The sequence below is a fragment of the Anguilla anguilla genome, chromosome 13, assembly GCF_013347855.1.
Source record: "Anguilla anguilla isolate fAngAng1 chromosome 13, fAngAng1.pri, whole genome shotgun sequence".
In the NCBI taxonomy this organism is placed as follows: Eukaryota; Metazoa; Chordata; class Actinopteri; order Anguilliformes; family Anguillidae; genus Anguilla; species Anguilla anguilla.
The window spans coordinates 19,247,930-19,275,922 of NC_049213.1; the positions used below are offsets into that span (position 1 = coordinate 19,247,930).

The 27,993-nt window shown below is 37.8% G+C and overlaps 1 protein-coding gene across 1 annotated transcript; it reads left to right on the plus strand.

The window, feature by feature from the left end:
* The first annotated feature begins 429 nt into the window (after positions 1-429).
* Positions 430-27,906, plus strand: LOC118211397 (deoxynucleoside triphosphate triphosphohydrolase SAMHD1-like). Its single transcript, XM_035388575.1, has 18 exons — positions 430-441; positions 2,453-2,581; positions 7,770-7,930; positions 8,027-8,202; positions 12,459-12,506; positions 12,884-13,006; positions 14,213-14,350; positions 15,158-15,256; positions 16,359-16,459; positions 17,212-17,367; positions 17,880-17,965; positions 18,097-18,205; positions 19,101-19,192; positions 21,864-21,955; positions 22,265-22,407; positions 26,452-26,511; positions 26,624-26,722; positions 27,026-27,906. The coding sequence occupies exons 1-18, from the start codon at positions 430-432 to the stop codon at positions 27,158-27,160; spliced, it is 1,959 nt and encodes a 652-aa protein (XP_035244466.1). The 3' UTR covers positions 27,161-27,906.
* The last annotated feature ends 87 nt before the right edge of the window (positions 27,907-27,993 follow it).

The window sequence follows — 27,993 nt, forward strand, 5'->3', positions numbered from 1 at the left end:
CTGCGTGTGAATCTTATCAACCAATCAGCAGAACTCTCTGCACTGCCAGACTATCTGCCAGATCTGTTTTGCATTCACACAGCACTGCCATAACAGACAGAGGGGCATGGCTACACAGATAAGAGCTGAATAGTGGTAATGTTACTGCTGAGATAGCTACTGCTGAAGTTAGACCTGTGCAAAAATCTGGTACTACTTCATTGTCTTACAATTAAAAGCTTTGAAATTATATTTTACACTGAATTTGACATTGATACATACTGATCATGAAAACCAAGACAAAAGTGGTCGCTGTGTGTGAGTGGTGACAAACGGCAGTTGGTTACGGTCTCAGCAGTCTAACGAAACTCTGCTGCTAGCTTATCATCTTACGTCTAAAACTCTTAAAACCATATTTTACACTGAATTTGACACAAAGTCATACAGATCATGCAAGCCAAGGCAAGCCAAATATAAAACTGAGGAGTACAGAGCCAAATCAATAAAAATAAGTCTTTGTTCCAAACATGATGCTCATTCTATCTATATATTAGATAAGGTCTTTATCTTTATCAATGCTTTCTTACATATAGATATCATAGTGAAGAAAATTGTGTGTTAGGGGCATGAATATTTACATTTCACTTGCTGGTCACCTAATCACGCTAGTAGTTGTAGGAAGCTTGGTGCTTTCTGGCAGCCATTTTGAATTTTCTTCTTTTAAAAACCCATTTTGCCATTGCCCGTTTCAAAAAGCTATACATGGGTCTGAATTCTTGGCAGCCCCCTTTAGATTATTATGGCAAGTATGCCATCCAGCCAAGTTACGCCTTGGCGGGGCATGCCCCATACCTGTACAGCACCGGAGTGTTTGGCACCTTTCAGGGTTTCCCACAGAAATAACCGCAACAGCCACAGACTCTCAGCCCTTAAAAACATTCATTTCTGTACATTCTGACCCCATTTCAAAAGACAAAATTCATAAGCAACTTCACATGTCCACACAATAAAGCCCCAAACTAAGGGGATTTTGCGTTTTCTCCTTTTTCCTGCCAGAAATGCTCCTAGCCCACAAAGAATATGTCTCCCCATTGGTTATTTTACGTACACCAGCCAATCCTTCACCAACACCAGCCAATCAAAATGATAATTTTATCAGATAATTTTATCAGTGATAATGTCACGGTCTACGGATTGTTGAGTCACAGGATCAAATCCCACCTGATGCAAATTTCTTATACATGCTTATTTGGTCACTAATAATTGTCCATTATTTTTCAACTATTGCTTTTGCGCCACGTCTACCCAGCGTTCACAGAACGTATAGATTGCATTATCTACACGTTCATTAACCGCCTATAATATCGCCAGGCCATGTGGATACAACCGGAGCTCAGCTGTGCTTACTGACCTATCTTCTACTTTAAAACCATGGATACATTTGACCAAGAAAATTCATGCTTTTAGACAGCTACTTTGTCATTTTGACATCAATACTTTTAATGGTAGGCCTGGATTTTGCCAGTTTAAATGAATGAGTTATAGACAGTGCTTTGTAGGTGCAGGTAACTTGCCATTTTTGTATGTTGAAAACGTGTTTTTTATGAGACGATTATATTTATTTATGCTCTATCTATTTTTGTATGTTTTTGTTGAGTTGTCGTTTTATTTAGGGTGAGGTCATGTATAAGCCCCTCGGGTTTCTTGCCTCTTCCTGCACTATTTCACTGTTTTTGGATCTCTTCTGTTTTTGTTTTGTATTTTAATTGTGCTAAATAAAATCTAAAATCAAAATCAAATATAGATCTCAAAGAGTATAAATTGGGTGCTTCTATCTGCAACTTAAAAATTTGGCCAATTTTTTATCTTAGAAATGTCTTTATGTCCCCATTAATCGACTGGATATTTATTCATGGGAAGAGGTTAAAAATAAGTGATCGATGGACTATCACTTGGGTGTGCTAAAAGTTTTTAAGCATCACTAACTGCATTTCTAATCATTAACATAGTTCTCACAGGTGAATATTTTAGAGGCCACCCTATTTGGAACGGGTTTTTATGGTTTTTATAATGGTTTACAAAGTATTTCAAAGCATACAATAGGCAATTCTGGGAACATTGCTTCATATTTGTCTACTTTCCATGAATCTTAATGGTAAAATAGGCATAGTATGCCTGCATTTAAGAGAATCATAGTGCTTTTTCCTTAGGCAGGAATATGTGGGGTTATCCTGCAGACTGGGATATGTGGGGTTATCCTGCAGGCTGGGATATGTGGGGTTATACTCAGACTGGGATATGTGGGGTTATACTCAGACTGGGATATGTGGGGTTATACTCAGACTGGGATATGGGGGGTTATACTCAGGCTGGGATATGTGAGGTTATACTCAGACTGGGATATGTGGGGTTATCCTGCAGACTGGGATATGTGGGGTTATACTCAGGATTATCTTGTATTTTTTGTGTTCAGGATGGTGATGTGATGGCCCCCAGGCTTACCACTCTGAAACAGAGCTGGGTTGTTGACAAAGATGAAGAAGACAATGAGGATGAGGAAGAGAGGAGATGGAAGGTGCATCCCAGTGAGAAGGTGGAAAAGGTGAAACACAAGCTCTTCTAAGATGGCTGGGCCTCAGGAGGATGGCAGGAGAATGTTTATGTCTTTCGAGGGGGTAGAATGTGACAAATCCAAATAAGTGATTGCTGTTAATGTCATGCTAAATGATTTTAAAAAGAGGCCTGACTGATGTACTGGAAAGACAGATTTTCTACTCTCAACCAGAGCTTTCTGATAATGGGTGGGTGGGGGGGGGGGGGGGGGGGTGGGGTGGGGTTATACTAGTGTACCTTGAATCAGTGACCAATAAGAGCAATAATTTAAGAGTTGTTTTTAGATGCCAGTGTCTGATTTCATGGCCATGGTACTTTAAGGGATTAATAAAGGAATTCATTTTCAAGCAGTGTCAAGTCCCCATAAAACAATGGGTACCAGTGTCCCCCAGACCACAGGAGGACACTCAGGTCATTATAAAAGCCCATGTCAGAAAGCAGGGCGCTAATGTCCCCAGAGAATACAGGACACTAATGTCTCCGCAGAGAAACACAGGGCATTCATTTCCTCACAAAACAGAGGGTAAGACTCTCCTTCTGTAGGTCATCACAGTCATCAGAGTATCATCACACCGAGGATGAATGCTTGCACCTAAGCCTTCTATGAAAAAGATGTTGTGCCTCAATGGACTGGTTTCTGTGTAGGGAGTGTGGAAGGATGTGTTTGCTGTGTATGTTTGTAGGAGTAGGGTTCACCTATAGTCTTATATGGGTCAACTCTTGTCACTGTGAAATTTCCTTTCAAACTTGTACTGCCAATAAATAATAAAATTTAAATGACCTGTAACTGGAAGATGTTGAAGGAATGGGAGGAAAAGTGGCAAATTAAAATCACAAATTTGGTCATACACATCAATTAAGGAACACTGAGAAAAAAAACATTGAAGACAAGGTACAATGAGTAAAAACTGTATGTTTGTTGGCAAATCAACCCATGCAAATATGTAATAAAGATTAGTCTTTGTTTAGGATTATTAGAGTTGTGGCCATTAAACAAATTATCTGAAACTGGCTGACAGAATAGAGAGTTACACTAAAATTCTCCATCTCTATACATCGTTCTAGAAAAGAGTGTTATGTGTTTGTAATGTAATGCAGTTTCCTGTGTGTCCCCTTAACATCACTGGGCGTGAAAAAGAACATTGCAGGAACCGCCTGAATTATTATTCAGTTTTGTTACCTGTGAGAATGCCATTGTCTTATTGTGTTGCCTGGACAGGTGCCATCGCCCAGTAAAGGTGTGCCTGTCTTCTTATACCTGTTTGTTTCATATTTTTCAATGTCAAGTGCCTCCCTCTTGGATTGGGTTCCATCATGTTGTTGGAGACTTTCACTGTTTACTGTATAAGTGCCCATCAAAGCAGGGGAGTGCCAACCAAATCAACAGGTGAGATCAAAATTAAAAGCACAATTGTTCAACACAACCGGTTTCACCTGATTGAGTGAATTCAGCTGCACCTTTCCAAAACTCCAAAAAGTATTTGAGTGCAGATGTTCCCAAATATGACAATCAGCTGGTGTCGAATGAGGACATGAATGAGCACTTTATTTCCTTATTTTCCAAATCTTTTGTTGAGATTCATGAAGGACCTTAATTAAGAATAATAAATGAATAAATAAATAAGTACAATAAAAATGTAAAAATGAATGACAGTACAGAGAAATAAATAAATAATTTAATAGACAATAAAAAAATAAAAAAATAGATTAATAGGTAAAATCTGACATAAATGGGTATTTCTTTTCTCAACTCATTTTGTATTTATTTATTTCCTTCATCATTTATTCCTGTATGCATCTATTTCGGTATTTGTTTATTTCTTGATTAATCTGTTACTGTATATTTTCATTTCTGCATTTATTTATATAATTCCTTGTCCTTATGATAATGAGGGTGCTGTCAATAAAAGAATGTCATGGTGTCACTTTATTGTCATTGCTTTGATCGTTAACTGAGTGCATAGATCGAATGTACATGCTGTGCTTCAACACTGCTTGCTTAGGAAGAGCAAGTCTAAATGTAACACAGGTTTTTTAGGTGGTTACGTCAGAGCTTGAGCAAGGCATTTCAGGTTAAACACTCAAAATGACCCTCTCTTCATCTTTAACGAAAATCAGGAGATAAATATTTGGGAGATTCTGCCAAGTAGTGTCTGTTTTAACTATATGCAAGTAAATTTTTTATCAGAAGTATTTTTCAGGTGCTTTATTATGTGTATATGCCAAAAAATCCAAATATATGTAATCACAGTCTTTTAGTGACTAACAGATTGTATAATTTTGATGCAGCATGCTTGCTGGGATTGCTAGCCAGTAAAAAGTTCAGACAAACCCTTGACAGGTTAAACCTAACAGTATTTCATGCCACCAATGACAGAATGTACTAGTAGTAGCAGAGTATGCAACTAAGTTGTACTGTATGCTGCAAATGACAGAATATAGTATGGCTGAAGCTAGAGTGTTTTTAATAAGCTACTTTGTGACATTTATTAAGCTTCCAACCCAGCCACTTCAATGAACTCTGATGGCTCTGTTGTCATTGATAAGAAGGGTAATGGCTGAGCTCTTTAACCAGTCCTTTATCAATTCTTGTTTTCTCTTTGACAAAGCCACGTCAAAATACTCACCCAGCTCTATAGCTTCTGCTCAGAATGCTTCTGCTCAGCCTATCTGTATTACTATGCCAGCCCCTCTACAGTTTCTCCATGGAACCTGTCACTGAATCCCAGGTTTTAAAAGAACTCTTGACTCTATATCCCAGGAAGTCAGCTGGTTTGGATGGCTGTGATCCATTTCTCTTAACAGTAGCACCTCCCATCATTGCAGCCCCTCTCTCATATAGTATTTTTAATCTGTCATTTCATACTGCTGAAACTCCTACAGCCACAGTACATCCACTGTTTAAAGAAGGGGCTCAGGCTGAATTGAATTGTTTTCCATCTATTTCCATCTTACCATGTGTGTAGAAAACTCTTGAGAAGCTTGTAAACAAGCAACGTATAAATTTCTTTGAAATGTACGGTATCCTATCCTGCATACAAGTCACCTCAAGTCTCAATCTTAGGTCCCACATTCACACGCACGCCAATGATACTGTTCTTTATTTCCTCATTCCTCAGATTCAGTTTTAAGGTCTCTTCAGTATAGTTTCCTCCTTAGTCAAAAAGCCTTCATGAATTTGCATTTTACATTGAACAGCTTCAAGACTAAAGTCATGTGGTTTGAAAAGAACAACCCCATCTCTGCTCCACACCCCGTAAAAACTGGTCACATCGTATAAATATCTAGGAATCTGGTTGGACAGCACATAATCATTTTCATCACATCTAGCCAAATTACAGTCAAAAGTTAACAGCGACTCAACTCTCTGTACCGCAACCGTTCATCTTTCACTTACTCTGCCAATAGTGGTAAAGATGACCATCCTACCCCTGTTTGATTATGGAGATGTTGTTTACAGATCAGCTTGAAAATATGCCCAAAAGTAACTTGATGCCCTGTATCACTCTGCCATCAGATTTGCCACTATGGCGGCTTTTAAAACCTGTCATTGCACCCTGTACTCCTCCATGAACTGGCCTTCGTTGCATACTAGATGTACACTTCATTGATTCACTCTCATATAAAAAACCCTTTTTGCTTTGACCATTCCTTATTTGGAACAGCTCTTACATACATCCTCCTCCATGTACAATACCTGAACCTCCACACACATACTCCTAAGTATCCCCCTAGCAAATAGCTCCCTTGGTTGTTCCTCATATAATTTTTCTGCCCCCCATGACTGGAATGAATTGCGAAAAATACCCTTGAAATGTATAAACTTATAGCCCGATACGCTTTAAAGACAAGGCCGGATCTACTGAACTACCCATGTATTGAAATAAAGATGATTTTGTTTACATTGTTGTTGAGTGTCTGTTTTCATTCAGAGAGGTACAGGTTTATATGAAACAAAATAATCTGCTACAGAAGAACCAAGCATGCTTACCATTATCCAAGGATAATCTGAGTAATAACAATTCCTAAAGCATTTAAAGGGATTAATTAATAGCTAATTCTGCAGATAAAGGGACAAACAGAAAGACCGTCAATCAAACCCAATTTGAGACACACTGATGTCCATCAAAACAGGGGAGCACCAGCCATTTTATTAAGAGAAATAAAAATAAAGAACACAACTGTTCAACATGGCTGGTTTTACCTGACTTAATGGAGTCTGCTGCACCTTGTCTTACATGAGAATGCCTACCAGCTTATTTCTTTCTTTCAAATACTTTTATTTTTGGAATTGAACAGGTAAAGGTGTGTCTGTCTTGTTGTGCCTGTTTTTCCCCTGTATTTTAAAGCTGAAATCATGCAATCAGTTGAAATTGGTCATGCTTAAAAATATGGTCTTTTTTGTCTCTATTGATAAAAGGTGCTCCCCTACTTTGACGGGCACTGAGTGCATCTCAAAATGGGTTTGATTGACAGACTCTTTGTTTGTCCCTTTATCTGTAGCATGCCTGTGTGTGAACAGGAGTTGCTCCAACACTGGATCCAATACAACATTACAGCCATTAAGCAGACGCTCTTATCCAACTTTTTACATGGCATTTTCATTGCATCCATTTATACAGCTGAATATATACTGAATCAATGCAGGTTAAGTACCTTGCTCAAAGGTACAACAGCAGTGTCCTACCGGGGAATCAAACCTATGACCTTTTGGTTATCAGACCAGTTCCTTACCAGTGCACTACCCTGCTTCCAAGCTAACTACAGCATCACTCTCACAGACTTCTGGGAAGATCACGGGACTTTGTGGAACACTTTCCCCACCTGTGCACATAAGCATAATCCTCCCACAGCGACTGACACATCCTACTAGACAATCATGTGACAGTGGCATTTTTTCATTTTCCAATTGCTGCCCGATGCTGGGCTACCACGTGTGCTTGGTGAGACAATATATAATGCTATTGCCCCGGCTCAGGCTAGTATAACCAAGAAATTCTTTGATTGAATTCACCTGGTTGTTTTTGTATTTGTACAGGAATGGCAGGAGTAACAAGCAAACCATACAAGGCAAGTTAGAATAAAAAAAATAGAATTTTTGTTATTTTTGGTCTTCACTAATTCGCTTTGAGCACTGTCCTGTTGCAGATAGATTCAATGATTTTCCTGCATTTCAGATCTTCAATGACCCCATCCATGGCAGCATCGAGATGCATCCATACCTGGTCCGCATCATCGACACACCTGAGTTCCAGAGGCTGCGCTACATCAGGCAGATGGGGAGTGTCTATTTTGTATACCCGGGGGCTTCCCACAACCGCTTTGAGCACTCCATCGGGTAAGGCTACATATTTACGCGCTCACCTTTGCTGCCAGCTTTCCACAGCAGAACCAGTTTTATTTGTTGTTTAAATGTCTCCTTCACCGGCGGTAGGGTGGCACATCTGGCAAGTGAGCTGATTCAGGAACTGAACAAACGGTATCGCCCAAAGGAAGACACCAAACTGGACCTGGAACTTTCTGTAGGGACAAAGGAAACTTTGATCACCAAGTATAAGAAGCGGCTGGAGCAGTTGAAGCAGCAGGATGCTTCTCCTTCTGATGACCAGGGTGAGTTCTGAGTGATCAGCGCTTATAAACTGTGAGCTTTCAAAAAATGACAAGCAGTGTGGAGAGATCACTAAGGATCTGAGCTTATAACCAGACATCAGCAGTCTATTCATACAAATAGAGAGCAACAGGATCAATTCGCAGGTGTACTCCTGTAAAACCAGGGGTTAAATTGGGATTAGGGAGGTGGGTGGACCCTGAGATCTGGTGGGAGGTGGGTGAAAAAAGGTACAGACCAATGAATGTCTCAGCTCAAAATAGTTGTATCTTTAATGTATTGTGCACATAATTGTAATTAAGGAAACAATGTTTTAAAAAGAATGTATACTATTGATGCAAGCTTTTACATACTATATTTCAAGTTTATTGAGTGTCATTAATGCTGAGAATTTTTTTTACGAAAAAATAATCGGTCATCCTCCTCTTGTCCTCACTTTCTTCCACCTTTATCTATCTTTCTTAAACTGGTGAGGTGCAAAACTTTCCTTTAAACTAATCATTGATCTCAAACTGTTTTAATTCATTTTCAGTGATTAACAAGCATGCAAACATCTGACTAATCATTGGAAAGGGACACAGCTTCTTCGCATTGTGTTAGGGAGATTAAATGCTAAATGCGATTTAGAAAAATCCGTTTTAATCACTAAGCAGTGGCGTAATCTTCCCCTGAGTATCAGTACAATTAATCCACAAAATAGGCTACTCAATACTGTCATATATTGCCAGCTCTCCCCAAATAGGTAGTTTTAGCGAGTAGCCTAGGCCTTATAGCCAACATTTATTTTCATTTGCAGTACGAAATTGTGCACATTTTTAATCAACATTATTTGCGGATACATGCACTTCTTTCTCCGCACTCGTGTTCATGGCAAATATCTGCAATGCGTAGATTGAAAACAAAATTGAAGTGCAGGTTTTGTTTTTGCTGGTTATTCTGAAAAGCACGGTTGGTGTATCCTGTTTGTTAAGTGTAGACTACTTGGTGATTAAAACGGATTTTTTAAATTGAATTTGATTTAATCTCCCTAACACGGTATGAAGACGCTGCGTGTTAGGCTACTCGCCATGTGATTAATCCGATCGTTGGCACACTTGATTATAAAGGAAAATTACTAATGAAAACAGGTTGAGATCAATGATTAGTTTAAAGGAAAGTTTTGCGCCCCACCTATTTTCAGCTCACCAGTCGCTGCTGAATAAAACGTTATGTATGTGGGAAATATTCAATCCTATCTTAGCTGCTGACCAGCAACCTGCTGATTTTGCTCAAGCAAAGTTTCCGTTAATAGCCAGCGTTCGTGGGGGCTGTTTATTCATCTCTCTTTAAAATGTTGCATAGATGAAATGACATGTTAATGAAAGTACCTACCGCATCCGCTTCCAAACAATCAAGACAATCAACGATATTTTTCTTTCTGTGCCTGTCTATATAAACGACCGTTTTTTTGGGCCCATTTATTACAAAACTATTACACTACTAAGTAACGCCTACATTACAGTGTGAAACATCCACATTATATAATACCACTAACCTGCTCATTCAGCTCAGTCTCCCCACTCGGTCGTATTTAAAGAGCCCAGTTTTATGTCACACGTGTTAATGATAAAGCTGCGTTTAAACAAGGCAGAGAGGAACACGCAGAAAACGGAGGAAGAACACGTCGGGTTTTTCTTTGACACTTTTGTAACTTAATCACTGTTTGATTTGATTTCTGGAATTTTTTTTTTTTTTGGAAACTTCCTCATCAATCATAACTTCCTCATCAAACAATACTGATTCCGCCACTCTAGTCGCGGTGTGGGCAATATTTACTTTTAACTCAGTTTGTGTTTTCTGCTCACCTGGCTGACTAGTTAGACTTTCCACGACTTCGTTCTCTTGATCACTTTCATCTGCGTTTTCCTCCTGTGAATCATGCGTGTTTCTCTGCGATTCGTCCGGTAGAGAGGCTCCTCTGTCGGCTTTGGCAGGCGGCGGCTCAGCTGCAGAATCAGCTGCAGCTCCCACCGGCTCTCTCCGGGCACGAAAGAATTAAGTGCCCCTCAGTCCCACACCCGAAACATTTCATCGTTTCTGAAGTCACATGCACAGTATAATCAAAATCGTCAACTGCCGGTTGATTTAATTAGCGGTAGCCTATTAATGTGACGAGAAGCGCTTTGTCAGTTGAATGCATAACACGCAATTCCTTGCGCCCACTGCCACCAGCATTTTTTTTTTTGTGCCCCAGATTTGACATCAAACCATTTTTCTTGCTTAATCAGTTGTGTGCCCTTCTCTGGATACAGCGTTCACTGAACAAGTAATAGCATCCCATGCATCTTTTTTGTGTGTGTTATTTCATAGACGCTTTCAACGGTAACAACATAAACAAACGTTACTGCGCATGTGCGGTGTTCTGGCCCTAACTTAACTTCCGGCAGACTTCCGCAAACAATCAATAACAACAGAGTCCCGGTCTAGACTATTTCTGATAACAAGCAAAATAAATAACAAGAGAATTATGTTAGCTAGCTAGTTAAAACGGTGTCTAGCCAGTATTATTTGAGGTTACCAGTCGAAGAAAAGAACCGTTACTTGGCTGGTTGCATGCACATTCCTGTGTAAAACGTGCACACTTTCTATGACTTTGCTTAAAAACGATGATTACATGAGACACAAACTGAGGTTAGTGCTGGGCAGCATGTGTAGCCAACCACCAATGTGTAGCACCCAGGTGGGTGATGCACGGCAGCCATTTTGCGCCAGAAAGCTCACCACACATTAGCGAAGGTGGAGAGGGAGAGAACATTCATTTAGCCAGTTAAATCTGGGGATGGTTTTGGTGGCAAGTTTGCGAGCGCCAGATCTGGGATTTAGCCAGGACACCGGGGAACGCCCTACTCTTAGCGATAAGTGTCATGGGATCTTTAATGACCACAGTGAGTCAGGACCTCGGTTTAACGTCTCATCCGAAAGACGGTGTCCCCGTCACTGCACTGGGGCATTGGGGTTTATTTGACCAGAGGGAAGATCGCCCCCTGCTGGCCCACCAACACCATTTCCAGCAGTAACTCAGTATTTCCTGGTGGTCTCCCATCCAAGTACTAACAAAGCCCTCACCTGCTTAGCTTCAGCCATTAGGCAGGAGCAGAGCGCATGGAGGTATGGCTGCTGGCCAAATCATGTTTGTTACCTGAAACAAAAAAGTTAGTGCTAGAATGAGAGCACCTATTCGACCACCTTCGTTCGACAGACGGGAAAACGTAAACTGATTTGCAACTATATATGAAATAGGCGAAATATCGGTAACAACCTGTACCTAGTTATGTAGGGGAAAATGTCCTGGTTATCCTTACATGATTTTTTTTTTCAATACTTTATTTTTTTTCTGTGCCGGCAAATAAGTCAGAGGTGGTCCAGTGCTAGCTTTTGGTTGCTAAGGGGACGTGTATCGACCACCCCATATAAATGAATGGAACTTGACATATATTTGCTAGCATACTGTATAAGTGTCCTTCCTGTCTTGCGTATTTGAAGTTAATATGAGAAAGGGTGGTCGCTATCAGCACGTACAGGAATCCGTTCATATTCACAGTTGTAACCCAAGTCGCAGGACGCAAAATAGCCATTGAGAAAGCAGTTTGAAAGTATGAAGCAACGTCTGTGCCATTGGCTTTAATGGGTCGCGATGAGATAATTACAAGCATGTTGCTAATAAAGTTAATATAGTAAATAAGGCTGTATTAGTATTACTAAATGTATATGTATGAAGTTGATTTTGGGCAAGCATCAGCTGTAGGCTAATAGCAGGGTTTCAAGCTATTCGTTTGACAATTCCCTAGTGGGGCTACAAAGTTGAATTATGCATTTTTCTTTTTTTTAACAAACTTTTGAAATGGCATTTGTTCCAGGTATCGATGTATTGTACGCATCGATTTGTGAAAAAACAGAACCAAACAATGCAAGTTAACCAATTTTATTTCCGTTTTTCTATGCAGACTACAAGAAATGATAGTACCAGTAAAGTACCTGAACTTCATTTTACAAGCCTGGACCTTTATTGGGGTTGTTCGCTATATGTTAATTGATACAAATGAACCTAAAGAGAGCAGAATATTCGATTGGTAACAGAATTCTCTAAAGCGAAGGAATGCTTCAGGAGCGACTCACTCCGATTCAAAGGGGATGTTCTAGTGGGAGAATGTTTTTTCTTCCACAAACTGGGGGAAGAGATATGCAATTAAACTAAAACATTTATTGGCCATTACATCAGGTTCTTCAGGACATCTTGAAGGATCTGGAACCAGCACCTCAGAGCCCGGTAATACATTGAATTCCACCCATTCAATCCTTAAATAGGAACTAATGAAAATGTTTAGTCTGGTATGATATTGCAATGCAATTTATTTCTCATACAGTCACTGATGCTTAATACACGCCATAGTAATCCCATACAATGTAGTCTTGAGCCATTCACGGATTTGCATTTACACTTTAATTCACTGAAAAAAAAAAAAAAAAAAAAAAAAAAACACTTTAGTCCCATTGTTGTGATGCCTGTGTTGGTAGCAGCAACGAACAAGCCACTTCCATGAGCAACCATGGAATAACTTCATTTACATTTCTATCACTTTCCGGAGGAACAACATGAAATATGAAAGCACTCAATTAAAAACCATGTCTACCACCACCCTACAGAATCTGAACATAAACTTGAACAACTTCAGAAAGTAGTCAAACAACTTCAGAAAGAAGTCAAGGAACTTGGACGACAGACAGACCGTGTCAGGGATGACCTGCGTAAAGAGATTGCTGCTCTGGGTGAGTAGGCTACGGAGCGATCAGGGTTCCACGCTGTGAGCTTTAAAATATATACATTTAAGCAGCTTGAAGAGATCATCAAGGACGGATCTGAGGTTGTAACGAGACATCAGCTTGCTGATCATGTAAACAGACAGGCTCAGTTCAGTTGTAGGCTACCGCTGTTTAACTTTTGTTGAAGGAAGTTCGCCTTAGCGAAAATAGTCAAAACGAAAATCATAACCACGCTCTCGGTGTGAGCTCCCGGTCTCGACCCCGAACTGTAAGGAGTAGCACACTTAAGCACCTGGGCTGATTAGCTAACGCAACCCAGGTGCGTGTGCTCTGTCCACCAGCCAGCGCAGCCGAGAGTAATCCGCTTCTCCGGTGGACCCTTATGCTACACACCTCTATCCCCAGAATGCAGCCGAAGGCAAATTCGGCTTCCGTCGAGACTGCTCCCTCTCGGGTTTCGGCACCAAATTATGTCACACGCCGTGGCAACTCCGGTAGGGACAGCAGAGCTGGACAGATGGGAGAATTCCGGATAACTCCGGCGTTTTATTTTTAGTAGCGAGAGAGAGCGCATCGCCAATTACCCTCACTGCATTTGGGTTAAAATAAAAACAAATACAAAATAAATGAAATCATAAATCGTCGCTTTTCAGCCTGTCTTTGCCTTTACGTGCTCTCTCTCGCCGTCGTGGGGGGGATCCCCGGTCTGAGACGCCTATTGTGGAAAGCAGCACACTTTTAAATCCTGGACTGATTCGTAACATAATCCAGGTGTGTGCCTACGTAACTAGCTCGCGTGGTCCTCTAATTGCCCTGAATTCCTCCCGCATACTCAGCCCTGCCAATTATGATATGTTGTAGGCTAAGCATCGATATAATAAAAAATAGAACCAAACAATGAAAGTTTGTAACAAACTTTATTTGTTATTTATTTGCAGATTTACAGGAAATTATATTGCCAGTGAAGTACCTGAACTTCATTTTATAAGCCTGGAACTTTATTGGGGTTGTTGGGGTTCATTTAATTCACTGCTATGAAATACTTTAGTCCCATTGCTTGTTGTGACGCTTGTGTTGGTAGCAGCAATGACCAAAGCCCCTTCCATGAGCAATCTCGGAATAACGTCATTGTTACATTTTTATTACTTACTGGAGGGAAAACATGAAATAACACTCAACATTAAAAACACAATTTCTAACACCAACCTACAGACTTAAAACGCAGTGAGCACCTTGCAATACTTGAGGGAGAACTCAAGGAGCAACTTCAAAAACTTAAGGAAGAACTAAAGGAGCGACTTGACGACTTGGCCAACCAGGAACAGAATCCTGCTGTCGTTGATGATCTGAGTGAGTACGGAGTGACACTCAAAATTAAACACACAATTTCAGGCACCACCCTACAGAATCGTCTTCTTCTTGTTAGCTTTTCTTTTTCTTTTTTAAAATTTTTTACGGTGGTTGGCATCCAGTATTGTTGCATTACCGCCACCTACTGTGTGTCTCTGAATATTTATTTAAATCCTTTCCCATAGTCCAGTTTTCTTTATGAAATTAAAAATTATCCATCTTCCCATGCTGTTCTATACTGCTTTAAGTCTTTACATCTTCTTAAAAGTCATATCCTCTATTCCCACCCTCCATCATACTCCCCCTTTCCCTTTGGCACCTACTACAATTGATAATAGCATGTTCCACAGTCTCCTCTACCTGGCAGTAATCACAAACACCTTGTAGGTTACTTCTCAACGAAATATAATGTTTTATTTAATGCAATGTCCCAGTCTTAACCTTGTAATGATGACCTCATCTCTCCTGTTTCCAATAATGCTTCTTCTGTTTGCATCAACTTTATTCTGAATTTGGTATAGATGACTTCCTATCACATCTCTATCCCACCACTCCTGCAATTTCTGTATCCCTTTCTTCCATATTGCACCTTTTGCTTCTGCTTTACTTATTTGAATTGCTACCTGTATCTCCTCATTTGGTAAAGCCTCCTTAGCTAATATATCCACAGCTTCATTTCCCTTGATCCCAACATGTGCTGGAACCCGAATACATTTTATTTCAATACCCTTTTGCACTAATCTATTGTGCACTTGGAGAACTTTAAACAATACATCTTTTTGACACTTTGGCACTATAACCCTGCAGAATCTGAACTCAAGCAACTTGAAAAACCTGAAGAAGAAGTCTTGATCACTGAGGAGGAAGGGCTGTGTGTGCAGATTGCTGCTCTCTGTCATGATCTGGGTGAGTACTGAGTGATCAGGGGTTTCACGTTGTGAGCTTAAAAAAAAACAGCAGCGTGGAGAGATTGTGATGGACCTGCGCTTGTAACCAGACATCAGCAGGCAGATCATGTAAACAGACAACAACAGGCTCAGTTCTCAGTGGTACCATTGTTAAACTTTTATTGAAGTTAGTTAGTCTTAATTGTCTAATTTGTTTTAACGTGTGAATATGTAGAATACAAGGTGTGTCAGTACTGGGGTGGTCACTGTGTCACATGGTGAACAAACAAGATGCAGTAAAACACTTGGCTGACTATATTTGATTAGTGATGTTAGATTCAGAATGGAGGTATCAAACCTTTGACAACTCTCAAACCATATGTGAATCTCCACACTGGTAGGGGGATCAATATTCTTAACACTTCACTTACGGTTGCTGATAAAGTAACATGCGGTGTATAAGTACAGTTCAAATATAAGCACTGTAACTTTTCTGCAACTAATTTGGATTTTATTGTGCAAAAAATGTTTTCATTTATATGGACATGAAGTTAATGAAACAAAATTAAATGCAAAAACAAGGCATATTCACCTCACCATGACACATCATATTCATCTTATTCCTGCAAGTCAGAGATTTATTGGGATTGACACCAAATGTGAACAGTGTATTTTTTCCCAGTGACAAAGGCTGCAAAAACCCTTTCCAGAAAAATAAATATATTGACATGCAGATGGTGATATTAGAGTTGTTTGAATGTGAACAGTGGGATTTTTTTTGTGCAATTACATCAATTATTCAATGACTCATCATCCCAACTATTTTTTTCACTCCTTGAACCTAAACAAAGAAATTATTCACAGAAGTAAGAACATGAAAATAAAAGACACTATGATTTTGAAAAAAGGGGTAGAGGAAATGGTCCAGAGGGAAAGAAACTGTCCCCGTTTGGCCTGAGCCCTAGGCCTTATACTGAGCCACTGCAGCTGCCACGCCTGTGTGAGTGGGGCTGGCCTGAGGCTCTCTCTCACAGGTCAATAAAACACCTGAGGTGCTGAAGGGCGCTTTAAAAAAATATTGTGAATAAGTCACATTTATTTCACTTTAAATTTTCTCTTAGGTCATGGCCCCTTCTCTCACCTGTTTGATGATCAGTTCATTCCAAAAGTAAAAGGAAAGCTCTCAGCAGAGGATACACAGGACGATCCGATAGGCTGGACGGTATGCAATAAAATGTTCTTATATCCTGTCTTATTCCTTATATCCTGTCTGTCTTATTGTCTTATTAAGGGAAAATAATCTTACAGTTATTATCTTACAATATATGACCCCTTATGTATTATTCACCATACCAGTAACCATTGTCAGAGTTTTTTTTTACAGAAATATGGACCCAAGACTATGTCAGCAGTATATATTGAAGAAAAATAAAACTTTTTTGCACAAATATCAGATCACTGTGCTCTGGCAGCTTTGCAAAAATCACCTTAACATGCCATCCAATGAGTTGATTATCCTCTGTCTCTGTCCCATGAAAGTGATCAGGAGCTTCCTCAGTGAGTCAGGGATCAGGCTATCAAAAGGCACAGATGAAAAGAAGCAAATGTTTGGATATCCCAGCGAGCACTTTTTTTTCAGATACTGCTTTGTAGTAGATTATTTTCCCCTGCATTTCTCTACAGTTTTAAGCATTCAAATACTGGAAACATTTTGTATTTCTGCAAGTAGCTAACTAATAAGAGCATTACAGATACTACCAGTCTCCACTGCATTGTATTTCTGAGTTTTAATATGAAAGCAAGCACGCAAATATCCACTGTGGGAGGAGGCATTACATCATGGAAATGAAAAAATAATTTGATAGCTGGGGAAGTAAGCTATTTGTTTTAAGAAAAATCAACATAAATATTTGTTTTAGGAAAGAATTTTTGGCATGTTTCCCTTACAGACTAAATTATATATTTTTATTCCAGCATGAACAGCGATCCCAAATCATGCTTGAGGAACTGATCAAAAACATTGAAATAAAACAGGATAATGAGAGGGATGATGAGTATAATAAATTCATTAAATTCATGACTTCATCAAATCTTGCCTTCATCAAAGAATTGATTGATCCACGTGATGAGGTAAGATACAGACATGTACTTCAGGGTTTGTAATCATGCTCTTCAGCTCAAAGGGTTGCAGCATGAGAGTGGCCTGTGGCACAAACTAAACTGTGCCCAAACTAACTTACATAGACTACTAACTACTACTAATGCATGTAATTTAACGGACACGATATTTTATATTGCATATAACCTCCAAATGATTAGCTGATACAGGGATCATGCAGAAACACTGTTTGTTATTGACTGGCATCATTTGGCCTCATTGATCTATGGTTAATGTATATGGATCTGTATGGTAAAAAACGCTGAAGAACTGAATGTACACACATCTTCCCTTCCTAGGTTCCCTCCCTATAATATGCTGCACCACATTTTTTGTTTAGTTTTGCATGATACCAAAACACAGGCCCACAAATGCAGCATCATCACCATTATAATAATAATAATAATAATAATTATTATTATTATTATTATTATTAATCATCATATATTATTATATCATCATCATTGCTATCACCATTCAACAGAAACAGCATCCCAAAACTTTCCTTTATGAGATTGTGTCCAACAAGAGAAATGGCATCGATGTGGACAAGATGGACTACTTTGCCAGGTGAGTACAGTCCCTATACACAACCAAATGATTTTATTTGCAGATGCTACTGTTGCTACTTTAAATAACTGCTCAGTCCATTTCAGATTTTTAAAATCTGTAATTGTTTAAACTGATCCTGTGCATTGCAGGGACTGCTACCACCTTGGCATTGAAAACAATTTCAACTGCAGACGATTCTTCAAGTTCGCTCGTGTGTGTGTGTGCAATGGTGAGATGCAAATCTGCATGAGAGACAAGGTATGCTTGATACATAGAAAACCTATAACAGTGAAGTTAAATCTTTTTCTGTTTCTGTTTTTGGATTAAACAAAAGGTGTTTCAAACAGCCAATGAGCAATATCTTGCTAACTTGGTTAGACACTCCTCACACAGAACAACTCAAACCATACAGTCTGTCGTGCAGCATTTTCCTTATTTTATTTTTTCATTAAAAAAAATTCTACTCCAGGGAGGACTCAATGATTTGCACAAAATATTGCATACAGGATTACTAAAGACCAAAGATCTAGACCCAAGAAAGAACAATGCCAATAATTCTGGAGTACACTGTATGTTCTCAAAGGGCCATTATCTTGAATTGGCTGTCACAAACCAATTAAAACCAATTACACATTGCTCTGTGTTATAGAAGAACCTATGTTGAAATATAATATTTAAATATGATATTCTCATACTTCAAAGACCATGGAACCTACATACAAAAAGGTCCCAACAGTTTACCTTTGTTCGGAATGCTATTAAAAGCGTTTTCCCACAACTTTAAAACCAGTTGATACATTTTCCCACAATTTGGAGAATGCACATGACATTCATTTAGCATCAACTCTATGACTTTGGGACTGATACTGCATATCAGTGCAGTGCTGGCTGTATGTTCATGAACTTCATGGTGACTGTGTGGCTGCTTTGCCCCATAAACACTGCTTGCAGGTATATTTTATCTTGTATTTTTTATTTTATAATATAAATATTGCAGTGCATTTTCTATAATAAGTCAGTGAGAAATATAAAAATCCCACCAACAGAACAGAAAATAAAAAGATTTATTTGATACAGTACAAATATCCTTATAACAAACATTTAACAGAAAAAAACATTATAACAGACATTTTTACATGTGCTATTGTTCCAGGAGGTGGGACACATTTATGACCTCTACCACACAAGAAACAACATCCATCAGAAAGCCTGCCAGCACAAAGTTGTCAAAGCTATTGACACAATGTACGTATATTTATGTATGTATATAGCTGTAAGTGCTATATCCTCCTCCTTCCATGACTTTCATAAATATTTGGAGTTAAAATCACTGCATTTTTAAAATTTGAAAAAAATCGAAATACAGTATGTGCCATTTTCTTATCAAACACCCTCCCCCCGACCCTCAGTAAAAAGACCACAGGTGCTTTTACCCAGGTGCGAACATGTTGCTGTCTACTCCATTATGCTGTTTAACAACTGAATGATGGGCACTTAAATACAAATTTCCCAATCAAGCGCTATCAAAAATAATTTAGCACATATAATCACACAAAATTGATTCACTGCAATCTTGTCATAGAGCTGAATAACCTTTATGGTGGAGATTAATAATTGTGGACACTGTAGTTATAGAAACAATAGACTTGCCACCAGCATATTTTCAGGTTTTCCCTGAAACTAAGACTTTGAATAAACTGGATAGAGCAGTTACACAACAACTGTGTGAAATGTAACCAATTTGTCTGTGTGGGGTTCCAGCAAACCATAAAAGCTGTGTTCTCTGCAGAATTGATAAGAGGAGAGTGACAATGCGTAAGCTACTGTACTACGACTGTGCACTTCAAGGAGACGGGAGGGAGAAATGTGCTCAATTTGTTATGATTGAAGAAATTACTTTTTAAACTAGAAGAGTGCACTCAGTAGAGTGCAGATCTCTGCCAGGCGAAGCACTTGTTGATCACTTGCAGCCCCTACCGGCCGGTTAGAGATTAGCTGCGGACAGATACACAAACACATACACACACACGGGCACACACACACGCACACACACGACTAAACGCATAATCCCCTCCAGGCTCTGGCTGGCGGCGATAATAGTATTGCATTTTGTATTTCTTTAACTACTTTTTCCATTTTCAGTTTTGTCATGCACATTCTAACGTTTTTCTCAGTGTTCCCGTAATATGCCTGGATACTTTTCCCCTTACCCTATATAACAAAACTGCTATAATTAATATAATTAAAAATTAGAAATACAAATGTTGAAATTGATTCAGTAGTGTCCTCAAGAAAAATTATTTGCAATATATGGTTTTGTAACCTTTGTGAAATTAGGTTGTTGCTGGTGGAGAAATTGATTGTGTAATGCTAGAAACATCTGACGTCAGCGATGTGGTAGTAGTTGGTAAAAAATGTGGCATTTCTAGAGTTCAAACTGTACAGACACAGGTTGTTGGTTAATGACACACGCAGCTCTGGCTCATGTGTGTCTATGTAATATCTGGCCTGCCCCATAACAAGTGTTTCCTCCAAGCAACTTTTCAGTATTGCACGAGATCTTCTCCCCATTGCTCTAGACTCCTCATGTGCACACTTGTCTTTACAAAATACAACTTGGTTTTTTTTGTTATTTCCATTTTTCTCCCATTTTCTCCCCAGTTTAGTCATTATACCAATTCCCCGTGTGTATCACAGTCCAGTTGGTCTGGGGAGGGTGTAGACTATCACATGCCTCCTCCGATACATGTGGAGTTGCCAGTTGCTTCTTTTCACCTGACAGCGAGGAGTTTCACTGGGAGAGCGTAACGCATGCGGAGGTTCACGCTATCTCCCTCCCTGCTCGCTAATGCAACAATCAGGACTCATACCCTCACCAGCTTCCCACCCGCGAACACTGCCAATTGTGTTCGTATAAGCCGGAGGTACCGCTGCCGGGGATTGAACCCAAGTCTCTGCGGTGGTAGGCGAGTGCTTATAATTCTACACTACCCAGACAGCCCTCAACTTGGGGAAGTTTGAGTAAAAGCATACTAGTGGAAGATTTATTCCACACAGGGAAGCTTTTTGATTTTAAAAAAAATTTATCCAAGCTTATGCAAATAAAACATACAGGTAAAGAGGGACTTCTACAAAGGGGTAAGAAAAAGTATTAACAAAAAAAAAAAATGAAAAATGATTTACATTCTGTATTCATTAGAAGTCCACAATGAAGATGAGTAAATATTATTTGAATTATAAAAGCATTTTTTCAGTTTAAAATTGACTTCAGTGTCCCTCAGGTAGGGGTGGTGGTGGTGTTAATGCAGTTCGTACTATACAGTTCAGAGTAAGAATGAGTAACTATGTTTTGATCTATAAAACTATTCTGCCTATGTTCAAAACTTGATTTGACTGTTTACCTCAGCGTTATAAAAGCCTGTTATGGCTATATAACATATAAGTCATTGTTTGTTAAATATGGCTTTAAAAAGATAATTCAGCCTACCTGTTGTGAAAAAATTGAGTTATTTTTGATATCTTTGTAAAACCATGACTTTAATGCTTTAATATGCTTTAATAGCAGTTCCAGTGATTATAGTGGTAAAAATCACACCCACTGCCAGTTTTATCCAAATACAAATAATTTAGTTAGTACAAATACGTAGAATCTCCACGTCTGCCATGTCTGTAATTGACGTGGCGTCAAACTGATGCTTGACTAAGCACGAACATTCCATTTGCTTAATACCTGTTGCCTTGTTTCCTCTGTCCTCATATCTCACCCTGGCATCTCTTCCTCATGTCATCCATTGGGTGGAACAAATGAAGCATGTGAGGAACAGATGCAAGGAGAGGAAATAATGAATTAGAATGAACCCAATTACTTTCCAGCATTTCAACCTAATTCTGAACTGGGTTAATTTTCTTTTTCCAGGATAGTGGATGCTTTTTTTCATGCTGATGCAACCCTGAAGATTTCAGACTGTGCACGCAAAAGTAAAGTGACAGATTTCCTAAATCTGACAGGTATTTTTGTTGTTTATTTTTCTCTGTAAAACTATATTTATTTATAATTGATTCATTTTGTGTAGTTAATCTGTTTTTATTATGTGGGACAAGACTTTCTCTGCGTTTAGATTAATTACTTATGAAGTCATTTATAACCATACGGCTTCGTGCATCACCTTATTTTTTATTTTTTATTTGCCTCTTAATTTAAATTATCCACATTAAGAAGATAAAACATTAAATAAGAATATTTGAAACTGAAGTGGATGTCTGATGCGTACATGATTTATTTCAAAAGTCCCCTTCTAATGCTTCTCCATTACCCAGATGGGATCTACCAGAAGATCCTGAACAGCGAAAAACCGGGAGGCGAAGTGGCTCATGAAATCCTCAAGAGAATCCAAACCCGTGACCTGTACAAGTGTGTTTATGAGACTCGTCTGGGTGAGAGACACAGAGAGATCTCAGAGGTAAATCAGTAAATCTCCACCACACAAGTCTTAGGTAAAGCTGTCTGGTATCCTGGGTATTCTGAATATGTTCACTACCCTGTACACTGCATGCTATTTTTAAGCCACACATTTAAAACATGATCATTAACATTATTTTATAGCTTCTGATGGGAAATTCATTCTGCTGCCTTGTTATATACCACAATTTTAAATGTACTGAATACAACAGCACAGAATGCAGATTAAAAATGATGCATTTGTGTCTTTCCCTCATGTATCTTATTAAGATTATCACTGAGTACTTATTATACTAGGAATGATAAGAGTATAAAATATAAAATATACGATATGTACTATAGAATATAGAATATAAAATATAAGATGTATAAATATTAATTGTACATTTTGATGATGAAATTGCAGATATGATATCGCAGTAATGAATAATAGTATGCTCTTCATCATCAGTTTTGAGCACTGACATTCATATGTGTCCATACATACATTAAACAGTGTACTGTGTCTATATGAATGAACATGTTTATGTGTTTGAAGCATTGCTTGAACATGGTTGTTACTTTGCTCTCAAAAAAAGAATCTTTAGATTTACTAAATGCAATTATGGACAGTGGTTGCATGCAAAATTATTAAGTAAACATGACTTTGACAGAATAATTCCTTGTGATTCAACAGATTAACCAATGTAACTTTTCCTTGTTTATTTAACAAATTGTTATTGAGCATGTTCATGTAATATTATTAAGTATTTGTAACTTTAACAGAACTAAGCTTTCCCTTGTTAATGAAATTTTCTTTTATTAATTATGTTTAGATAACTTTCTTTAAATAACACAAAACTTCTGTTAGTGTAACATAATTAATTTATGTGTAAAAACACTGATTTCCATGTCTTACAAATACTTAATGATACTGTGTGCAACAACTGTCTCAAAGTAAATTACTCCATTTACTCACACATTCGTACCTACAGGCAATTTATACTCTCCAATTAACCTAGCCCGTGTGTCTTTTGCTTGTGGGAGGAAACCGGAGTGCCCAGTGGAAAATTACACCGACACAGGGAGAATATGCAAAAATGCAATGAAAGTATTTAATTGGAAAATCGTTTCCATTTTTAAATTAAAGTAGCCAGCACAAGCCAACTTGTAAATCACATTTCGCAAAAAGGACAAAAAGTATTTGTTTTTACGACAAACTGTGTGAAATTTCTATAACAAATAACCAGCTTGCGAGGAAAAATTGCCGGCTACAAACAATTTTACAAGTCTGGCACTTTTGTGAAGAGAAATGGCGTTTCTTCCAAAAACACTTTTTCCGAAACCCAAGTAGGACCAAACATGTCACGATCCTTGTGCTGTCACATTCACATCACTGGAAAACACAAAATAAATGATATGAAAATGATATGAAATTGTGTACACTTGCATTCTATCCAACATACAAAAAAGAAATTAAACTATAGTTTAAAAGGCAAAAAGTTTGGTTAATTGTAGTGTGCTCAGCGGAATTGTATTACAACTGGAACAGCTATCCAAATCTGTAAAACGAGGATGAGCTGTTTCAATAGTAATGCAGTTCTGTGGACTAAAGGTCTAAACCTGACATTTAAACGTCTGCGTAGTACACTGCAATTGACCCTTTCATTTATGCATGCTTTGTTTGTACATTTAAATAATTAATGGTAAACGGCCAATAAATATTGAAAAATATAACTTATAAAATATAAATGCCTAATGAAATTAGTACAATGGCTTACTCCATCATAACACAAAATATGTATGTTTCAGTCAGTTGTTTGTTTTTTGTTTACAATTGACATCAAAGCATTCACAATCTCAAGAACCATGGGCTGTGTCTTCCTCAACTAGTGAAAAATTTACATTTACACCTTACATTGTACACGCACAATTGAGAACATTGTTGAATGCAATTAATTGCTTTTGAGTCATCTTTGCTTTTAAGTAGGTTCATTCACTTAATAGTGACTCAAACAAGATCAGTATATTCTATTAGAGAAAATCAAGTCAACCCAGAAAACCCAAAATAAAAATAGTGTAATGTAAACAGAAAAAAGTCACATCGATTGAACTGCTTTTAATTTTTTTTAGTGCAGAAAATCCAAACAATTAAGCAATGCAAACAAAAATAAATCACTTAAAAAATGAATCTTAATATTTACTGAATAAAATTATGGACAGTGATTACACTCAATATCATTAAGTATATATAACTTCAAATGGTTAATTACTTGCACAAGTACTTAATCAGTTGAAGTCACATACTAAATAGGGTAATACAATAATGTCACAAATTGGCATTGACTAATGTAGTTGTTAACTACTAACTACAGAAAAATGTATATGTACAGCTTTGTTAATGTATTTGTATACAATTCACGTTAACAACTACATTAGTTAATGCCAGTTCATACTGAGTTTGTATTGTTAATGGTTAACTAATTATAAGTTTATCCTATGTTTTTCTAATGCATAACTAATTGTGTAACATTAGTTAATATATTTGTTAATTACTAATACATTTCATGCTTAATCAATGTATTTATTCATTGTTAATTAATGTTAAAAACTACATGAATTAATGCCAATTCATGTGACCTTATTGTAAAGTGTTACCCTTAATAGTGTGCATGCAACCACCATCATTAAGAGTCAAAAAAGTAGTGTATGGATTAATGCAAACTGTTTTTAACACTTTTTCATTTTCTGAGGGCAGAAAACATGACAAATTGAGTAATGCAAACAGAAAGAAATTAGGCAAGACAAAAAGTACCCTTTTTATTTTTTGAGTGTATTACACATGCAGATTTGAGCACATCCTTGACTGCTCTTAATTGGTCATCATTCCTTTTAATTTAATTTATTGCAAAAGGAAAAAGTCTGGAGCGCATGGATGCTAAATTAGCCCTTTAATGTTGCAAAATAAAACTGATGCATTTAGAGGCTACTGTGTCTTCATCAGAGTCATTGAAAGAGACATAAAAAAATCAAAATCAGCATTCTTATAGTCTTCAACAGATGTAGCCAATAATTGACACAGATAACATGGGTGGACATAAGGCCCTTGTTTGGATATAGAGTACCTGAACCATCATCACAATACTTATACCAATACAAATGAGACAACTGAAAACACATCACCAATTTCAAAAACAAAAACAATAATTCATGTTTCTGTTAAGCTGAATATCATCAATTATTAAAAAAAATGATATTTTAAGCTCCTCATTGAGACCCCTGGGTTGAACCTTATTTTAGTACTAGTTTTGTGCTCTGAAATTCAAACTTTTACAGATTGTTTAGTTTGGCCAAGATAAACCAAACCGCATAGACATTTAGCATGTACACTACATGTATACATGCTAAATACATGCTATTACAGTTCATAAAAGATTTTATTTCATATTTTTTGCGAGTGCATGGATGTGTGAACTCGTTTGTCTTTGTAGAATTGGATCATTATAATAAATTTCCTATTCCAAGAAATAATCGATTCAAATCAGAAAACCTGAAAAATTGAGCAATGTACAAAGAAAAATATTAAGTGATATGAATTGCATTGCTTTTAAATTTTTTTGAATGTAGACAAATTGTGTAGAAGTGTATACCGTGTTGCATTTTTTCTTTAACTATCTAGTTACAGTATGTCTTGCAGTCAGTCCACTCTAAGAAAGTAAACACACCACCCTAAGGGTGGTTCATCAATAATAGCCTTGATGCACATTTATGTATTTCAGAATAGAAAGTAAAGCTGCCCTGTCTCTATTGTGGATTGATTGATAGATTCATAAGAGGTAACAATATGTAGTAGCCTATTGAGAGACGTTGCATGAAGCTACCATTTTCTACAGCTCTATTTCTCTATGTCTGTTTTGGGTCCCATTTTTCAATCAAATAACCTGCCAATAAAAATAGCTGTATTGCCATGGTGGGAACTGTTAATAAACATGGAACTATGTCCCATGTCTCCGTGGCTCTGAGGTGCAATCCAGGTCTGAGGAATTTCCTTTATTTTCTCTTCTAGGATGTAGTGAAAGCCTTGGCACAAGCACTTAATGAAAATCCTGTCGATATTGACGCAAGAGTGAGTCCAGACAGTTTCATTCATTCATTTCAATTGTTTGAATTTTTTAAAAAGTCTTTAAAAGGGTAAAAAAATGTTAAGAATTTATTTTGTTTTTTCTTCTTTCAATGAGATCACCACCATGACTTATGGAATGAAGGGAGAAGACCCAATTAAGAAGATCAAATTCTACAAAAAACGTGACTCTTGTACAGCTATAGAAAAAACAGATGTGAGCCATTTTAAATTTAAGATACCAATGAAAGGAAGCAGTTTCTGTCTGTCTGCTTTACAGGGATGTCAAAAAGTACATCCTCTTTGAATTCTATGGTCTTACATATTATGACATTACTAACCCTCATGTAGTCCTCACTAATTCCTAACAGTAGGTAAATCTAACCTTATGTGACTCCTAACAGAAACAAATTGTACTTTGTTGTTACTTATTCAACCAAAAATATGACCTGCATGGAAATGAGTGCAACTGCAAACTGACTGCATCAAATCGAATCTAACTTACATTCTGACTCCCCAGGTCTCCCAGTTCATCCCGAAGGTCTTTTCTGAGAAGGTGCTCCATGTTGTTTGCAAAAGACAAAAGATGACTGAAGATCACATTATTTCCCTTGAGGAAAAAGCAAAACAGTGGTGTCAGACTAACGGCTTCTAAGCGAACACAAATATGAACACCAATAGGCACAAACAAAGATTCCACACAATTTTTAAAAAAGGTGAAAATATGCATTCGAATTGAGTAACATAAAGGAGAAGGGGCTGCCAGAACTCTTCCTGACATAATTGGATTTTCAACGATGTTGCTTCTCAAAACAAACATAAAAAAGAATCTGAAAGCATATTTTATGGAATGCTTTGGAGAGGATTTTATTTTATTTTCATTTAACTTTCACTTTAATGGTAGAACATGAAAATACGTCTGTCTTGATTATTTTTTACAATTTTCATTTCATGTTAATGAACTAACAGGAAATTTTCTGTTGCTGTTGTCTGTTAGAAATGATTGGGTTGCATTCAGTCCACCGGAGAAGCGGATTAGTCTCGGCTGCACCAGCTGGTCGAGAGAGCACCCGCACTTGGGTGGTGTCAACTAATCACCCCAGGTGTTTAATGGCATGTAGTTTATTGTTTTCACCCAGAACCCATGAGAGGGAAGGGTGAAGATGTTTGTTCATTTTATTTTTGAGTTTGTGTAGGTGCGCTATCTCTTTCTCCATGCAGCAACCAACAGTGTTTCCTGGGAACTGTTAATGTTGGGGAGAAATTAGCTAAACTGTTTGAACTGTAACAAAAATTGTTTTCAGGCCATGTCAATTATTTACATGAGACTAATGATTTTGTTGTTGCTTTCACTCAAGCGGACTTTCCTGTAAATGACAAAATAAACAGTGATCATAACAATAACAATTCAGTATGAAAAATTCTTTTTTAACTGACAAGTTCAATCAGTTGAAGATATGCACACCGCCCAGTCTACGGAAATAATGC

What these genes read in the sequence shown, in the direction of transcription:
- LOC118211397 (XM_035388575.1), top strand. An exon ending in ACGATCCGATAGGCTGGACG is followed by an intron (nt 16,460 to 17,211) that starts GTATGCAATAAA and finishes TTTTTATTCCAG; the next exon opens with CATGAACAGCGATCCCAAAT. An exon ending in GACACAGAGAGATCTCAGAG is followed by an intron (nt 22,408 to 26,451) that starts GTAAATCAGTAA and finishes TTTCTCTTCTAG; the next exon opens with GATGTAGTGAAAGCCTTGGC.